This window comes from Octodon degus, unplaced genomic scaffold, assembly GCF_000260255.1.
Source record: "Octodon degus isolate 3935 unplaced genomic scaffold, OctDeg1.0 scaffold00005, whole genome shotgun sequence".
In the NCBI taxonomy this organism is placed as follows: Eukaryota; Metazoa; Chordata; class Mammalia; order Rodentia; family Octodontidae; genus Octodon; species Octodon degus.
The window spans coordinates 28,191,039-28,207,603 of NW_004524581.1; the positions used below are offsets into that span (position 1 = coordinate 28,191,039).

The 16,565-nt window shown below is 54.6% G+C and overlaps 1 protein-coding gene across 1 annotated transcript in view; it reads left to right on the plus strand.

Moving 5' to 3' along the window:
* The window catches only part of Glp1r (glucagon like peptide 1 receptor), a 38,681-nt gene extending 22,349 nt beyond the window's left edge, over nucleotides 1–16,332 (plus strand). The window contains exons 8-15 of the mRNA XM_012515676.2: nucleotides 3,474–3,627; nucleotides 4,199–4,358; nucleotides 9,359–9,419; nucleotides 9,872–9,941; nucleotides 10,054–10,142; nucleotides 10,462–10,600; nucleotides 11,457–11,498; nucleotides 16,081–16,332. Coding sequence (XP_012371130.1) covers nucleotides 3,474–3,627; nucleotides 4,199–4,358; nucleotides 9,359–9,419; nucleotides 9,872–9,941; nucleotides 10,054–10,142; nucleotides 10,462–10,600; nucleotides 11,457–11,498; nucleotides 16,081–16,248 — 883 coding nt within the window. The 3' untranslated portion in view covers nucleotides 16,249–16,332. The remainder of the gene's footprint in view (nucleotides 1–3,473; nucleotides 3,628–4,198; nucleotides 4,359–9,358; nucleotides 9,420–9,871; nucleotides 9,942–10,053; nucleotides 10,143–10,461; nucleotides 10,601–11,456; nucleotides 11,499–16,080) is intronic.
* The last annotated feature ends 233 nt before the right edge of the window (nucleotides 16,333–16,565 follow it).

A 16,565-nucleotide genomic window follows, 5' to 3' on the forward strand; every position in this document is an offset into this window, starting at 1 on the left:
AGGACAGTCCCACAATATTCCTTTTCCTATCTCTTGCCTTCATTCACCACCCCCTTCTTTTTGAACAATCATCTACCCGAGAGACAGCACAGCAGCAACTAGAAGCAGTTATTAATTCTTTTACTGCAGTGTTTTGTTCAGATTGGGTTTCCTCCCTATGTTTCTGTAGTTGATTCTTTACTTCAGATGCTATGAGTTCAGAGAATTCTTTCTTTATTTCAGAAAATAATTCCAGTCTGAGTTCCTCTATAACTTTCTGCTGTTGCTTATTTACTATTGACGCTATTAATTCATACATCTGAGCTGAGCTAGTAGAAAAGAATTCCGTTCTAAGTTCCTCTGTAACTTTCTGCTGTTGCTTATTTACTGTCAATGTTATTAATTCATACATTTGAGCTGAGCTAGTGTCCTCTGCACTTGTTCTGGGTGGGCATTGGGTTTCCTCCATATGTTTCTGCATTTGATTCTTTACTGCAGATGCTATTAATTCAAGGATTTCTTTTTTCATTTCCAATCTGAGTTCCTCTATACCTTTCTGCAGTTGTTTCTTTATTACAGAAGCCATTGCTTCATTGATTTCAGCTGTGTGATTATCAGTTTGTTCTGTGTTAGTGTCCTCTGCACTTGTTATGGGTGGGATTGGGGTCTCAGATTGTATTTTTCTCCTTCTCATTGTCATTTTGTGTAGCACTGTGTTCTGACCTTTGTTGTAGAGTGTTGGTGCAGTTATAACCTTAGCACCTACTGAAATTCAGGTGCAGATCTACAAAGTTTGGCTTTATCCAGCTGTGCCTGGCTTGGGTCTGGCTGCTGTGCTCAGCTCCTTTCTGCTGCTGCCCTTGGGAGTGAATCTGATGTGCCCCTCTGGCAAGATGTTCTGCTCCTGGACTAGCTGGGTGGTTCTGTCCCCTACTCTCTCTGCAGGGATTGCAGCTGCAGGGTTTCACCCCAGGCCTATATGCCAGGCCTAAGCTGAGTTGGAGGGGACAAGGTGGAGTAGGGGGGAGAGGAAGTTCTCCCACACACTCACCGGGCCTGGGCTAGGGCTATCTGGGGGTCCCCAGAATGCAGCAGAAATTCTCACTGGGCGGGTGGGGAGAGGGCCTGCTGCGCAATGGTGGGGGATCCCAAGGGGGTGGAAGAGGGTCTCACCCACGCTGCGCCTTGACTTGGACCACCACACAGAGTGGCCAGTGCAGGGTAGCTGGAAGTTCTCCCACACACTCACTGGGCCTGGGTTAGGACTGGATCGGGGGATTCCAGGAAGGCGGCAAAAATTCTCACTTGGCGGGCAGGGTGGGGGGGTGCTGCGGAGTGGTGGGGGAGGGTCCCAAGTGGGTGGAAGAGGGTCTTACGCACGCTGCACCTGGGCTGGGACTAGTAGGTCCCGTAGGCGCTGGGTAGCTGGAAGGTCTTCCACACACTCACCAGGCCTGGGCTAGGACTGGATCTCTATTTTTTAATTGGTTTATTTGATGTTTCCTTGCTTATTTTAGGCATTCATTATTCTGGATACTAAGCCAGGATATGAGCCTGTGGCTTATTTTTTTGATCATACAATGCCTTTTATGCACAGAAGTTCTGCATTTTAATATGATAAAATTGGTTCAGTTTATGAATATATGCTGCCAATTGATAAAAATTAATTTTATTGATTTATTAAATTTTTTTCCCAAAGACTACATGTCTTTATGCTCCTCTTTAAGAAATCTTTCTTTATCTTAGAGGTCACAAACATAATCACTTATGTTTTCTTCTAAAAAGTTGTAGAGAGGCTGCGCATGGTGGCTCATGTCTGTAATCCCAGCACTCAGGAGGCTGAGGCAGGAGGATTACTGTGAGTCTGAAGCCAGCCTGAGCTACAAAGTGAGTTTAAGGCCAGCCTGAACTACATAGTGAGACCCTGTCTCAAAGAGACCAAAAAAAAGATGCTGTAAAGTTTTGCTCTTCCTATGGTTCTTTGATCCACCATAACTTTTCACCATTATTTTTGGATATGGTAAAAATCAGATATTTAATTATTTAGTTTCTTTTTTCCATATATACATAAAATTGATTACCGCAGCATCATTTGGTGATGACCGTCCTCTCTTGGTTCCTGTCGTGCACTGAGTCTCCGTGTATTTGTAGATTGCTTGCTGTCCTTTGTACCCTTTCAGTTGTCCTTTCCATCCCTGTCCTAGAAGCTTGGTGCCTTATCTCTTAAAGATTTATTAGAAATCCTACTTGTCTTCTAGCAAGAAGCCTCTTTTGTGTGATTCATAGTATGTGAACTACTCTTGGCCCTTAGCTCATCTTTAAAAGTTTGAAAAGACCCTCACCAAAAAAAGTTGGAGCTCTAATTTCAGCTGCATTGAATTTCTTAGTTAACATTGGGGGAACTGATAAACTGTCCCAGTTACTCTTCTCTCATTGCTCGGACAGATACCCGACACCCAAAAGGAAGGAAGGAAAGGTTAATGTAGCTCACAGTTACTGGAGGCTTCAGTCCGTACTCAGCTGGCTCCAAGGCAGAGCAGCACATGGCAGAGGGCAACCTCTCATGGCAGCAGCAAAGAGCAAAAGCAAACGGGCAGGAGCAGTGGCAACAATGGCTGCAGAGAGCAAGTCTGTCTCCCTTCAGTGGCATTCAGGCTCTCAGCACCAGGCTGGGTGCAGCACTCACACCCATAATCCCAGCGGTACTAAGACCCATAATCCCAGCCTTGATCATGAATTAATCTCAAACTCTAGAAGTCCCTGCCCCCTGACTGCCTCCCTTGAGCTAGTGAGGCTTTCTGTCCGTAAATGCAGTGTTTCTATACACCTTTCCTTAATTTTTCTGTATGGATTTTAAGCAAGATTCACAATCTCCACAATGACCTTGCCCATTTCTTGTTAGATTTCCTTTCCAAAGCTTGTCCTTTTTTATCCCTTTGCTTTAGAGTGGTCAGGATCTGTAGCATCCACAGAATAGAAGTGACAATAGCACAATTCCTTCTTTTGTTCCTGATTTTAAAATACGAATAATCATAAGCACTTCTGGTAGGGTCTGTAGCTTTTATCAGGCAGACAACTGCCTTCATATTTTTAATTTGTTGTGCCTTTTTACACAAAAGAATATCAGTATCTGAATTCCTACCTGCCCAAGCCCTGAAGTACCTCTGTGAGCAGGACAGAGGGCCCTGGCGTAAGAAGCAGAGTCTCTCGGGAAACTCCTCCTCACACGTCCATCTGTCTCTTCGCTTATGCATAGCTGGAAACGAGGCTGCAGCAGCCAGGGAGACAGAGTGGGCCCCGGAGTGATGGCCCCGCTGAAGCGTCCTGGAGAGGCAGGGCTGGAGTTGGCCCGGGATCTCCAGGGGTGTGGGGAAGAAGGGCGTTTGCAGAGGAAGGAAGACCTGAGCACAGCCCCAGAGTCGAGAGGTGGCCGCTGCGTGGGGGGAGGGCACCCAGGTGCCCATCTTGCCAGGGGGGCCTGCCTTCTCCCTCAGGCACCTGCACTGCACCCGGAACTACATCCACCTGAACCTCTTCGCGTCCTTCATCCTGCGAGCCCTGTCCGTCTTCATCAAGGACGCCACCCTCAAGTGGATGTACAGCACGGCTGCCCAGCAGCACCAGTGGGATGGGCTCCTCTCCTACCAGGTGTGTGGTGTCACCAGATGGGCTGGGGACAGGTGGCTGGTGGAGGCTGGCTGCTCTTGCTACTCCAGAGCGAGGAAAGGCGAGGGCCACCCAGCCTCATGCTCAGGGAGCCCTGCGCTCCCCTGGTCGATGGCCAACGCAGTTCCACTGAGAGACCGTCCGGTCTGCTGAGGGAGGCAGTCTACCTGGGGACTTTCCTTCCAGTGTGATGAGGGTGGCCATCTATCTAGACAGGACCCAACTAGGGCAGAAGCCCCCAAAGGGCATTCCCAGTCTTTGGAGACCGACCTGAGCTTGAACCCCAGCCCTGCCACTTACAAGCTGCAAACTTCAGGGCCGGGTGCTTCTTTGTGCCCATATTCTCACGTGTGGGGATAGATTACGGTGCTTTCTGCCACGCTAGAAACTAAAGCAGACAGAGCTGTTTAGCACCGACCCGGGGCAGAAGACGTAGCTCTCTGGCCCTGAATGAACTGGGGCAGGACAGTAGCTGGGGAGGACAGGGATAGGTGTCAGGAGAAGGAGCAGGCAGGGCAGCGGCCCCACCACCACCTCGCGCGCCTCCTGACAGGACTCTCTGGGCTGCCGGCTGGTGTTCCTTCTCATGCAATACTGCGTGGCTGCCAACTACTACTGGCTGCTGGTGGAAGGCGCGTACCTCTACACACTGCTGGCCTTCTCTGTCTTCTCAGAGCAGCGAGTCTTCAAGCTCTACCTGAGCATCGGCTGGGGTAAGGCCACCTTGGCCCGAGATGGGGGAGGCTCTGACCCCTGTCCGACTGGATGCTCAGAACATATGGCTGGGCCCGGGCTGTAACCACCTCTTGTCCCTTAACGGGAGCCTCCATACTTACCTGCCCAAATCCCACCCCTACACCGCCGCCACAGCACTGGGGGCACAGTCCCGTCCTTATGCCCGGGCTCCCAGAGTCCTGACCAAATCCAACACCATCCAGGGCAGCTGAGGCCCGCGGAAAATAGTGAGTCCTGGGCCTTGGTGGGGAGGAGAAGGAGAGGGCGGGAGGGTGGAGACCGAGGCAGGCAGGGTGATGACGAGGAGGAGGGTACCGAGAGCCGGGAGGGGCAGGGCGGCCAGAGCGCAGCCAAGGAGGGGGGTGGGGGACCTCGGACGTGCCTGGAGCCCAGCGGGAAATGTTCTAGCCAAAAAAGTTTGCCAAGAACCATCGTGTCTTTTTTTTTTGCTGGAACATTTCTGGTTGTGCTTCTGCCTCTCGCCACATGGGATGCTGAGGAGAAGCAGGGCTAGGAGCCCTGCGCTGCTAGGAAGGTGACCGCATAGCCCTGGCTGGAGGTACCCACCTGAGACAGGACCCCCATTCCTGCCCAGCTGCCTGGGGAGCTCAGGTCCCCTTCCTACACCTCGGCTGCCTCCCTGCTTCCCACTCACTCATCCATACCTCTCATTCCTTCCTCCCCACCTCAGGCTGCTCTGGCTTCCGGAAACTTCCTCCCTTCTTGCCCTCCACATAGCCCCTGCCTCTGGTCCTTAGAAGGCTGCTCTTGGTCCAGGAAGGTGCCAGGAGCATCGTCCCATGTGGCTGCTGGTACGCGCGCGTGCGCATGCACGCACGCACACACACACACAGAAGTGCCCCGGCCTCCTGACGACATTGACATTTTAGAGTATGAGCTTCTTTTAGAATATTCATTGTGGCCAGTGTCTTGCTAGACCCAGAGAGGAACAGGGCTTATAGGCAGAGCAGACACTGGAGCCCAGACCTCCTGACTCCCAGGCCTTGGGTCCCCTGCTTGTCTCAGCCTAGATTGCATCCCTCAGTCCCATATGGGCCCCACCAAGCAGGCTCAGCCTCTGTGCAGGTAGCAGGTAGGCCTGGCTTCTGTACACCAGTGCCAGAACCTCGCTCCCCACAGGACCCACCGCCCCTTATACCCCTTACATCCCTTTCCTCCCCTTATAGGCTTCTTGAGCCAGCTAGGCAGTCAGTCAGGCAGGGGTGGCTGAGAGGCCAGCAGCTCCCTGGATGTGGGCACAGGGAGGAGCAGGCCATCACGGGGCACTCGGACTGTCCTGGGATGGATGACCATGTCTAGCCATTCTTGGAAACAGCATTAGTGTTGTTAGGGCCCATCACCATGGCAACCTGAGGGTAGGACCAATCAAAGAGACAGTGTGGAGTGTGCAGGGCAGCAGGGTGGTTGGTTGGAGTTGGGGACACACAGTGCCCTGGGGGAGGGGTAGCAGTCCTTTCCTACCACCCCACACTCAAGCTCAGGGCTTGAGGTTGGTGGAGCAGCAGGACAGAGGGCACTTCCTCAACTAGAGCATCTTTTTCTTGAGGAATTGGGGTGTGGAGAGGCAGAAAGAGGAGGAGGAACAAAGAGTGAGAAAGTGAGGCCCTCGCAGACACCTGAGGGCTCTGTTGTGATGCCAGGAGGCCTGGGCCAATGAGGATGTTTGGGAGGAGCTTTTAGCGTTGCACTCAAGTAGAGGATTGAAGTTAGCACTCTGGCATCATTGGGGCGGGGGTGCTTGAAAGCCATGTCAACTTGTCAGACAGTCCATGAGGAGCTGGTGGCCCCAGAAACTCACAGGAGAGGAGGGGAGGGGAAGGAAGAAAAAGAGGAGAGGTTGGGTGAGGGAAACGTGGCTTCCCACAACCAGCTGTGTGTCTTCTGTATGTGCTTTTCTTCCCCAGCCTGTTTCTGGTTTTCTTTCTTTTCTTTTTTTTTTTTTTTCTTCTGTTTTTTGTTTTCTGGGTTTTTTGTTTTGTTTTGTTTTGTTTTTAATGTATTTAGTACAGGGTCTACAGGGTCTCACTATACAGATTGGACTTGTAGTGATCCTCCTGTTTTCAGCCTCCTAAGCACACACCACCATGCCCAGTCTCAATTGCTGTCTCAGGGGCAGGGCCAGCATAGAAGGCCAGGGATTGAACCCCGGCCCGTGCGTCTGCCTATGCAGGTGCTTTAATCCAATGAGCTATCTGACTGGCCCCTGTTTTGGTTTTCTAAGTGGGGGAATGATGCGGCCAGCAGGGCGTGTGTCGCATGTGGCAGAGCTGTGTTCCCACTTCTGAAAAAGGCCCTGTGGAGAGGGGGATGAATACAGCTCACCAGGCCTGACGTGGGTGAGCGCCCCCTTGCCGTGGTGGTGGGTATCACAGAGAAAGGCCAGTGCATGGCTGGCCTGCAATCTACCTACTCAGCTGGCTCAGGTGGGAGGATCACAAGTTCAAGGCCATGTGGGCAATTTAGTGAGACCCTGATGGGGTGGGGGGAGGGAGGCAGGCAGGCATGCAGGCTGGCTGGAGATGTAGCTCAGCACCAGCACAAGGCCCCAGGTTCAACTCCAGTACCACAAAGCAACAGAGTTAATTTCTGGACACAAGTGTGGCTTGCGGAACTGGCGTGCTTCTGCCTGAGAATTCACTGGTGTACTGAGGCTCTCCCCTCATTGATATATTGACTATTCATTTGTTCATCCCATCCTCGCAGAGCACTGGCTGTGTGGCAGGAGCCACACCTGGGCATCTAAAGATCTCTCTATTCCTTATGTATTTATTTATTGCTACCAGGAATCGATCTCAGGACCTCATGCTTACCAGGCAGGCTCTGCGCTGCTGAGCTACAGCCCCGGCCCTACTCCTTTATATAAAAAATAAATTAACTGCCTTGTGTAAAATAAATGGGCCAACTGAGTATGGAGCTACACACCTATAACCCCAGCACTCTGGGACGCTGAGGCAGGAGGGTGACAGGTTCCAGCCCAGTCTGAGCAACTCAGTGCCTTAGTGAGACCCTGCCTCAAAATAAAGTTAAAAAACCACTGAGGATGTAACTCCGTGGGAAGGCTCTCACTGTACCCCAGGACTGCACAACAAGTGGGGGCATCTGATGATGCCACTGTGTGCAGCTTCGCCCCCAACCCACCCTGTCAAGCACAGGACCTGCGCTGTGGCTGCCATGGTGTAGACATCAGGGAGCCCAGGGGCCCTAACAGTGTCAGGAAGGGCTGCGAAGTGGTTCCACCCGGCAGTGTGGTCCTGGAAGAGACCCCTCAAGGCTCCCCCTGCATATGCATGTTCCCCACTACCCCATGAACTCACCGTTGTCCACACACCTCAGTATACACCCCTTCCTTACGGCAGACCCATGAATCCAACTCGAGAGGCGGCAGTAGAGACAGGCGAGGAGAAAGCGGGAGCCCAAAGTCACTGAGGGTAACTGACCTGGGCGTGTAGTCGCAGCCCCGGAGTCCAGCTCCACCGGGGCCCTTCTGATTCCCTGCTTCATCTCCAAACCTCCTGACCACCTAGGGACCTGTCCCAGGAAGATGGACAATCCAGGTTTAGCATGACCAACCGGGACTGGACTCTCAGGGAGAGCGGCCTGCAGCTCGACCCTCAGGGATCTGGAAAGCAATTGCATTAGGTTTCTGCTGCTACGTAACAAGCAACTCCAAACACAGCTGTCTAAAGCAGCAGATGATGATCACTTCTCAGGGTTACGTTCTGGGATCGGGGTTCAGCAGAGCTGGGTACCCCAGCTCAGGATAGATCGGTGAAGATGCTGGCCAGGTCGCTGCATTGGTGGAGAATCGACGCTGCGCTCCCCCGCCGGGCTGGTGGCAGGAAGCCTCCATTCCTTCCTGCAGGAGCCTCTCTGAGTGACCTCACGGCATGACAACTGGGTTCCCCAAAGGAAATGATGAGCTGGACGGGGGAACCCTGGACAAGTCGCATAGTCTTTCATAGCCCGATCTCAGAAATGACCATTACCGTGGCTTCCCCCATAGGTGATTGGAAGCACAAGCCAAACCTGAGGCGCGGCAGACCCAAAGCCATGAATACCACAGTGTGGAGATGAGTGGGTGCCCTCGGAGAGGCTGTGTGCCACACTTGTCAGCCCCAGGGTGTTGGTCACCTTTGCTTCACTGTGACGAAATACCTGAGGTGGTTACCTTAGAAAGAGCAAAGCGTTATTTAGCCCACAGGTCTGGAGTTTCCAGCCCAGGGTCAGTCAGACTCATTGCTTTGGGCCTCTTGTGGGGGTGTCAGCGCCTGGACAGGTGTATGTGGGTCCCAAATCCTGTTTAGGGACAGGTCCCCAGGGACTGAAGGGCCTCCTACAAGGCCCCGCCTTCTTCAGGTGCCATTGCCTCCTAGTAGTGCCACCCTAGGGACCAAACCTGTATGTACTCATCTTTGGGGGATGCTTATCTAAGCCACAGCAAGCAGCCAGGTGGAACCTCTTAGAGGCTCTGTGGGTGGTTAGCTGGCCTGCCAGTATCAAACAGAGGGCTCCTGTCACTCGCTCAAACTTTTGCCTCAGCTGGCAGCAGGTGCCAGGGCTGGGGGACAAAGCCTGAGGGGTTTGGTGGCTGAGGGAGTTGGCTGAGATGGATCTGGGGCTGCAGGAAGGGGGCCAAGAGCATCAGAGCTCCTCTGCCCCCAGCTGTCTCCTCTGCCATGAGCGGCCCCGGCCCTGTCTCTGTACTTGGATGTCCATGTCCTGAGGAAAAGCTCCGACACTGTGCCTGCCCTGACAGGGCCTCTTTCTGAGGAAGAGTCTGGGCATTCGTGTGGGACCCTCGCCGCCTCCTGTCACCCATGACCCAGACCAGCCTCAGAACAGTTTGGCACCATGCAAGGAGATGGACTGGAGGCGTGAGGGCCCTAGGCACACGTGACAGGCATTCTGTCCTGCCAGCCCCTTTCAAGGTCCTCTGTCTTTCCCTCTCTCCTCCTAGGTGTCCCCCTGATGTTTGTTATCCCCTGGGGCATTGTCAAGTACCTCTATGAGGACGAGGGGTGAGTGTCCTGCTCCAAGGGGCTGTGTCACTGGGGTCACCATCCTTAAAGTCCACAGGATTCTTGGGCCGTGGGACATGGAGGCTCCCACCTTTGGGAGGGCCGCACAAGGCACTAGGAGCTTACTGTATGAATTCAAGACCTTGCCCTGGGGTGAGGTGGTGGCAGTGGTGCTGGGTCCCTTAGGTACAAGGTTTTGTCCACACAGCTGTGCTTGTAGGTCCATGGAAGGTCGACTGGGGGCTGTGTGCAACTCTCTGTGACCATGTAGTTCAGAACTCTGTGTGTGTGTATGTACCTGCAGACCTCTCGCATGGCTCTGTGGGCCACCTACTTATGGGGTGGCTCTGTGGCTGAGTGTACGGCTGGTGTAGTTAGACCCCTGTACCTGCTCCAGGGGATGGAAGGCCTGTGAGTCCATCTGTCTGTGTGCTGTCTCTGTCCTTCCCCAGGTGCTGGACCAGAAACTCAAACATGAACTACTGGCTCATTATCCGACTGCCCATTCTCTTTGCTATTGGGGTGAGTGATGGTGTGAGGGTGCAGGTAGGAGCTGTGGTACACCTGGGCCAGGGCAGGGGAAGGGCTAGGGAGGTGGGTACAGGTCACCAGCCACCACCCACGTGCTCTGCAGGTGAACTTCCTCATCTTCATCCGGGTCATCTGCATCGTGGTGTCCAAACTGAAGGCCAACCTCATGTGCAAGACAGATATCAAGTGCAGGTGACCTCACCACACTGGCTCTGCTGGGCCCTCAGCCCTTCCTTCCTGTCCAGTGGGATCCTAAGTTGCTTAACTCGGAGCCCTATGTGGCCTTCTACCCCTACCTAGGCCTGGCTTAGGACCCTCTTCCTGTCCCTGGGCAGCCCCTGAGCTTCTGAGAGGCCATGACCTCTTTCCTGCCCTCCAGAAAGCCTACCCAGGGGTGTTTGGAGTAGAAGGGTGTCCATGAGCCAGGTGCCAGGTCCTGGGCAGAGTGGAGAGGGCACAGAGCATGGAGAGGAGTCCAGCATGACCCTGAAAGTTTCACTCTGCCTCCCAGACTGGCCAAGTCTACACTGACGCTCATCCCCCTACTGGGGACCCACGAGGTCATCTTTGCCTTCGTGATGGACGAGCACGCCCGGGGGACCCTGCGCTTCATCAAGCTGTTCACAGAGCTCTCCTTCACCTCCTTCCAGGTGACTCACGCCTGGGGGGCCTTTGCTTGGGCAGCTCCAGAGTAGGGGAGGGAAGACACACGCCTGCATCTGCCTCGCGCAGATGGGAGAAGGGAGAAGGCTGCAGCCCGAGGGAGTGACCCTTGCCCAAAGTTGCATGGTGGAGTGGAGCCAGAATGAGGGTCTCCACGTGTCCTGACAGCTGGCCAGGCTTCCCTGTAAGCACAAGGACAAGAAGCCTTCTGGGACACGCATCGGGACTCCGCCTGGTGTCACAGTTGCTGTTCACTGTGTGGTGGGCAAAATGCCAGCGCCTTAGACAAACACTACACTCACAGAAGCCCAGAGATTGCAGCCCAGCCCCCACCTTACAGAGGAGGAGAGTGGGGAACAGAGATGTTAAAACAAGGTTTAAAGAGTCACAAAGTTCCAAAGCTGGAGGGTGAAAATATAAAAACTTGGCCTCAGCCCCTCGAGAGTGTTTGGGATATATACAAGTCTGTGTGAGTATATGAGTGTGTGCATGTGTGTGTGCTTGTGTGTGCACACGCGTGTGTGTGTGCCTGTGTGTGCGTGCACACACACACAGAGATGGAGCATGAATTGGGAGCACCGAGACCCAAGCGAGCAAATGGGCAGGATGGGGACAGGCCCATGCTCTTGGGTGCTGTCCCTCCTTGAGTCCAGGATCCTGCAGACAGGACAGGTATCTGTGGGGCTTGTCCAGCACCTGAGCCAGGGCTCCTCTTTCCTCAGAAAGAAGATGGGAGGGAAGCTGTGCCCATCTCTGGGTCTGCCTGGGCTCCCTGATTTGAGGAGGGGATGTTGAAGGGAAGCCCCAGGACCCGTCTCCCTGCTGACCTCCTCTTGTTTGCAGGGGCTGATGGTGGCCATCCTGTACTGCTTTGTCAACAATGAGGTGAGGTGCGAGGGCTGCTGGGCTGCTGCCACAAGGTGGTAGGAGCTGGGCCCTGGGGATTCCCTGCTCGCCCCACTGAGGCCCTGGACATGCCCTGACCTCTTGCCTGAATGCACCATGGGTGTTCTGTGCAGGTCCTGGTGGATGCCATGTCTGTCTATCTGTCTGCCTGCCTACCTGTCTGTCTGTCTCGCTTTCACACACATGCCCATGCATGCGTGCAGGCATAGCTTAATAGTATTAGAGCTTAAGGGAGACCCAGCACCAGGTTTAGGGGTTCCTGGGTGGCAGTGACCATCTACTACGAAGAGTCCCGACACACACGACCAAAGCACAGGCTTGGGGCTTTAATGATAACTATGTCATTTAATGGCCACACCCCTCCAAAACATACTACTGAAATTCTGATTTCATTGAGCTCGTTTTTTTGCACCTGAAAGCACTGAAGGCCAGAGACTATAAGAAAGCTTTCATATAGATTTGATTTAAAGAATAAAATACTGTGTTCTTCATATACACAGGTGAGAGCCCTAGTCTACCAGAGAAAGGGGATAGATTCCCCCCGTGGCTTTGGGTGTTGGTGGGTTAAGGCAGTTCTTGCTGACCCCACAAAGCCCTCTCATCCCCTCTCAGTCTCGGGAAGGTCCCGCTCCTAGAAGAGGGCGGCAGCAGGCACCTGAGAAGGCCTCCCCCTGCGAGGTACCAGGTTTGTGCAAGAGCAGGGCAGGAGCACCTCAAGCCATCACAGTGGATGTCAAAAAACGCCATAGCGTCCTCCCCCAGATCCCTTCCAGAGAGGAAAATGAGTAGTCATGGGGCAGCAGCAGGGCCCCCTTGGGTCCCCTGGAGAGACTTAACCCCAATAGGAGGAACCCTGGGAGGACACCAAGGACTTGGGTACATCCAACGCTAAGGACACTGGTGCTCAGACACCTGACCCAGCGTGGCTTTCACTTCACTGAGGCTGGGAGCTCGGGGATCTTAGAGTCAGCACATTCATTCAGATTTGCCACATGCTGCAGATGTCAGGTGCGTGGAAGGGACAGCGGAAGAGGCCCCCCGTGTTTCAGGGAGCTGGGAGCTGTGGCCCAAAGAACAAAGTGTGAGCAGGAAGGAATGATGCAAGGATGCGGCTCAGGTGCATCTGCTCTGGCCCAGCCCACTGCCGGGCACCTGGGACCCCAGGCGAGTTCCTCTCTCATCCGTCAGAAGGCCTGCCTGGGAGCCCCTGCCTGAGAGTGCAGTCAGGTGAAGCCTGCGCACAGTGCCGAGAACCTGCCCGCTACCTCCGGGCTGCTGCTTGGCATGCGCAGCACTGCACCTCGGGCTGCAGGATACTCAGGACCCTGTCACAGCCATCCCGACACTGTGGCTATGACATTTCAGTGGACACTGCAGAGAACCTGACACTGGGCAGCTGGAAGGGGAGGGCGCACCACCCTGTCCCTGGTGCCTCCTCTAGCTTCCCCTGAGCTGGCTTCCCAGGAGCTCAGAGCCTGTAGCCTGCAGATCTCTAAGAGGGAGAAAAACCAGCACTTCCTCAGGCAGAGGCCCGAGCGCTGCTGCTTTGTATTCCAGCCTGGTAGTGGGATGGGATGGGCAACTGTGACCTGCCTGTACCTGCCATGTGGCGATGTGGAGTACAGGCTGGGAGGAGAGATTGAGGTCCCCTGCTGCACCCTGCCACTTTCCCAGCCCACCTGTTTCCCACTTGCCACCTCTGGCCCTAACGGCCCTGCTGCCTGCACTCAGCTCAGCCTCCCCCACCTGTGCAGGGCCCCTCCCAGGCTGCAGCCCTCAGCTGCCTCCAGTTCTGTCCTTGAAAGCCCCATCACCTCCCTCCTCACCCGCCATGTACAGCAGACCCAGCTCTGGTGGGCAGGAGGGATGGCCCCACTTTCTTGCCCTGATCTTGGCAGAGTCCGATCCCAAGTCCCCCGAGTCACTCCTCTCTGGCCAGGCCTGGCTGTCCTTCCCGCTGGTCTTGCTCCCTTCCCAGCCTCATGCCCTGAGGTCCAGGAGACCCTGCTGAGAGGCCTGGAGAGCCAGCCTCCTTTCAACCCAGCGCCCCATTCCTTTAAACCCACCCCAGAGACTCCCCCAGGCACAGGGACAGAGGCATCTCATCCCTGGGCCACCGAAGACCCATGAGGCCCCAGGCTGAGGGCTCTGTCTGCAAGAGCTGCTCTCCAGACCAGGGTTGCCATAGCAATCCCAGGTACTTGTGACCCGAGGAGGAAAGATGGCCTGAGCACCAGTGCCCTGTGGCTGTCGAGATCTGCATCAGCTGCTGGTGGCCGGGTTGGGACAGGGAAGGGACGCAGGGCCTGGAGCTGGTGTCTGAGAGCCGGAGTGAGGTGGCCCTGGAGCCTGGAGTTCTGGCCTCCCTGCGGTGTGGCCCCGGGAAGCCCACCTGCCTCGCTCCCTTCTTCCCTCCAAGTGCAAATAGAGCTGAATGAGCACTGTCAATTCACCCAGGGCCAGGGCTGGCATGGCGCCTGGTCAGAGTGGGTGCTCAGGCCTGCACAGCTCAGAGGGCAGGGAGGAGGTAGTGCACCGTGTCTCCCGGATGATCAGGCTGTTGTCTTTATTTCTTTTTTATTTTATTTTTTATTCATTTTAATGAAAAAAAAAATAAAATAGCAATGAAACAGTTTCAAAACAGGTTAGTAGGACAGTTACAAAAATCGATACATTGTATATTGTTGTCTTTGTAGTAGTTATTCTGAGGCTGTTTTATTTGCTTAACTGAGGAACAGACATGACATTAGATGCCCATTTGCTTATTTATATAAAACACACACAATCATTCCCTGCTGCATGCTGGGCCTCATGCTGGGGGTGGGATGTTGAGAAGAGGAAGATGTAGTCCTGGCCTTCGAGCAGCAAGAGGGAGAGACAGCCAGGGCAAGCAGAACCTCAGGGCTGCTGTCAGCTGTCAGCCGGAGGCCAGGCATGGCAACTAAGCTGAATCCAGGTTCAAATTCTGCCCGAGGCACAGGGACCACCTCTCCTCTTCCTCTTTATGCAGGGAGTGACCCAGCTACTTCACAGGCTTGGTGAGGACAGTGACTAAGATAATCCTGGAAGATGCTGGGCACACATGTGGTGGTCCTTAAGGACAGTCAGGACTACGGGAGCCACCACAGAGATTCACAGAAAGTGCTGAGGAAGCTGGGACAGAAGGGGAACCTATGTCACAGTTTACATCCTGCAGAGGTCCTTAGGACCACTGCAGTCTCTGAAGTGGCACCTGTAAGTGTACCTTAACTTACTTTCTGTCCCTTCCCTCCAGAGGAAGGCTGAGACAAGGTTTGCCTCCCTGCAGCTGCACAAAGGAAGCCACTGTCAGTCTCGGGGGTCCCCATCGCTGCTGTCAGCCAGGCTGCACACAGGCCTGGCCAGCCAGGGAGCAGACGTGGGGCCTGGTGCCATGGGGAGTGCCTCCTTCCCTCCCCCTCCCCAGGCCTGGGCTCCGCGGTCCATCCAGGATGCCAGGGCATCCTGACAGGCTGGCTCTGGGCATTCTCAGCTGTATTCAGCACAGAAGTTCTTTTAAGGGATGGCATGCAGCCATACCAGGCGTCTTGCTGGGCTTAGCTGGATGGATAACAGAGGAGGAGAGGGTGGTTGTTGGCACAGGGGCTGGTGGGAAATTGGCGGAGAGCGCCTCCCCCACAGCTGCTGGCACCTGGCCCTCATGGCACTTGGGCTTAGAGGAGCCTTGGTCTCAGACACCCCAGTGCATGGAGGCTGTGGGCAGGGCCATCAAAGGACAGCACAGGGGCTCTGGAAGGCAAGTGTATGGGAGTGAGACACCCAGAACAGCCAAGATCCCCTCTGTGAACAACCATCCCAGGCCATGCCCGGAGGCCACAGTGCACCCACAGTCCTCAAAGAGCTGGAGCCCTGCACTGGTATCTTTCTGCCCCCAGCCTCAGCCCACTGGAAGAGGCTTTTCCTGAGGGAATCCAGGCACAGCACTGCAGGGATTCTGGGTGCTGAGCTCCCCTGAGCGGGCCGCACCTCCATGCACCTCGATCCCACAGGTGGGCCTGGGCCACAGCTTAGCCAAGCCCCGTAGCTTCCTCCACTCCTTCCCGGTGAGGTACAGGGGCTGGATGGAAACCTCAGAGTTTAGATGTCTGCAGCAGGCACCACAAGGGACAGAGTCATGCTGTCCCCTTTAGCTGTCCCAGCTGCAGTCAGAGAGTGCATTCTCAGGTCTGGTTCCCTCCTCGCCCATCTCCTGTCTCCCGGCATCTCTCCCTCACTCTCTTTTCTTCCCTTAAATAATGCCATGATGGATTGTAAAAGGTACTTAGCTGAATCACAGACTTTAAAGATGGAAAGGACCAATTAGCTCATCAAACCCATCTCTCCTCTGAGGAGAGGCAGAAAATAGGAGACAACAATAAACAATTTTATTGGGATATTAATTTAGGTGCCTGAAGGCCTTGACTTGTGTCTCTTAATATAAGGCACTGAATTTTTCCCTTCTCCACTAATGTAATAATGGGGCCATTTTGTGAGCAGTTGGTTTGCATGATGGCTTTTGTCTCCCCTCCTCTTCCCACGGAAGGTCCAGATGGAGTTTCGGAAGAGCTGGGAGCGCTGGCAGCTCAAGCATCTGCACATCCAGAGAGACAACAGCATGAAGGCCCTCAGGTGCCCCGCCAGCAGCCTGAGCAGTGGGGCCACAGTGGGCAGCAGTGTGTACGCTGCCACCTGCCAGGCCTCCTACAGCTGAGACCCCAGCCCTGCCCTTCCTGTGGTTGATCCTTGCTGCTGGCCTGGAGCCACCCCAGGTGGGAGACACCCTCCGGGGGACAGGGGAAGGAAGGGACACATGTACACATCCACCTCTGCTTTCCCTCCCCAAAGCCATCAACCAGGCAAATGGGCAGTGCCCCCTGGGACCATGGGCACATTTTCTCGGAGGAGAAGCAGCCCACTAATTTGATCACGGTGGCAGGAGGAGAGGACAAACGATGGCTGCTAAAAGGAGAAGGAGTTCTTCCTGTTGAGCCACAAGGCCCTTGGGGTCCCCCCAGATGGAAAAGCAAG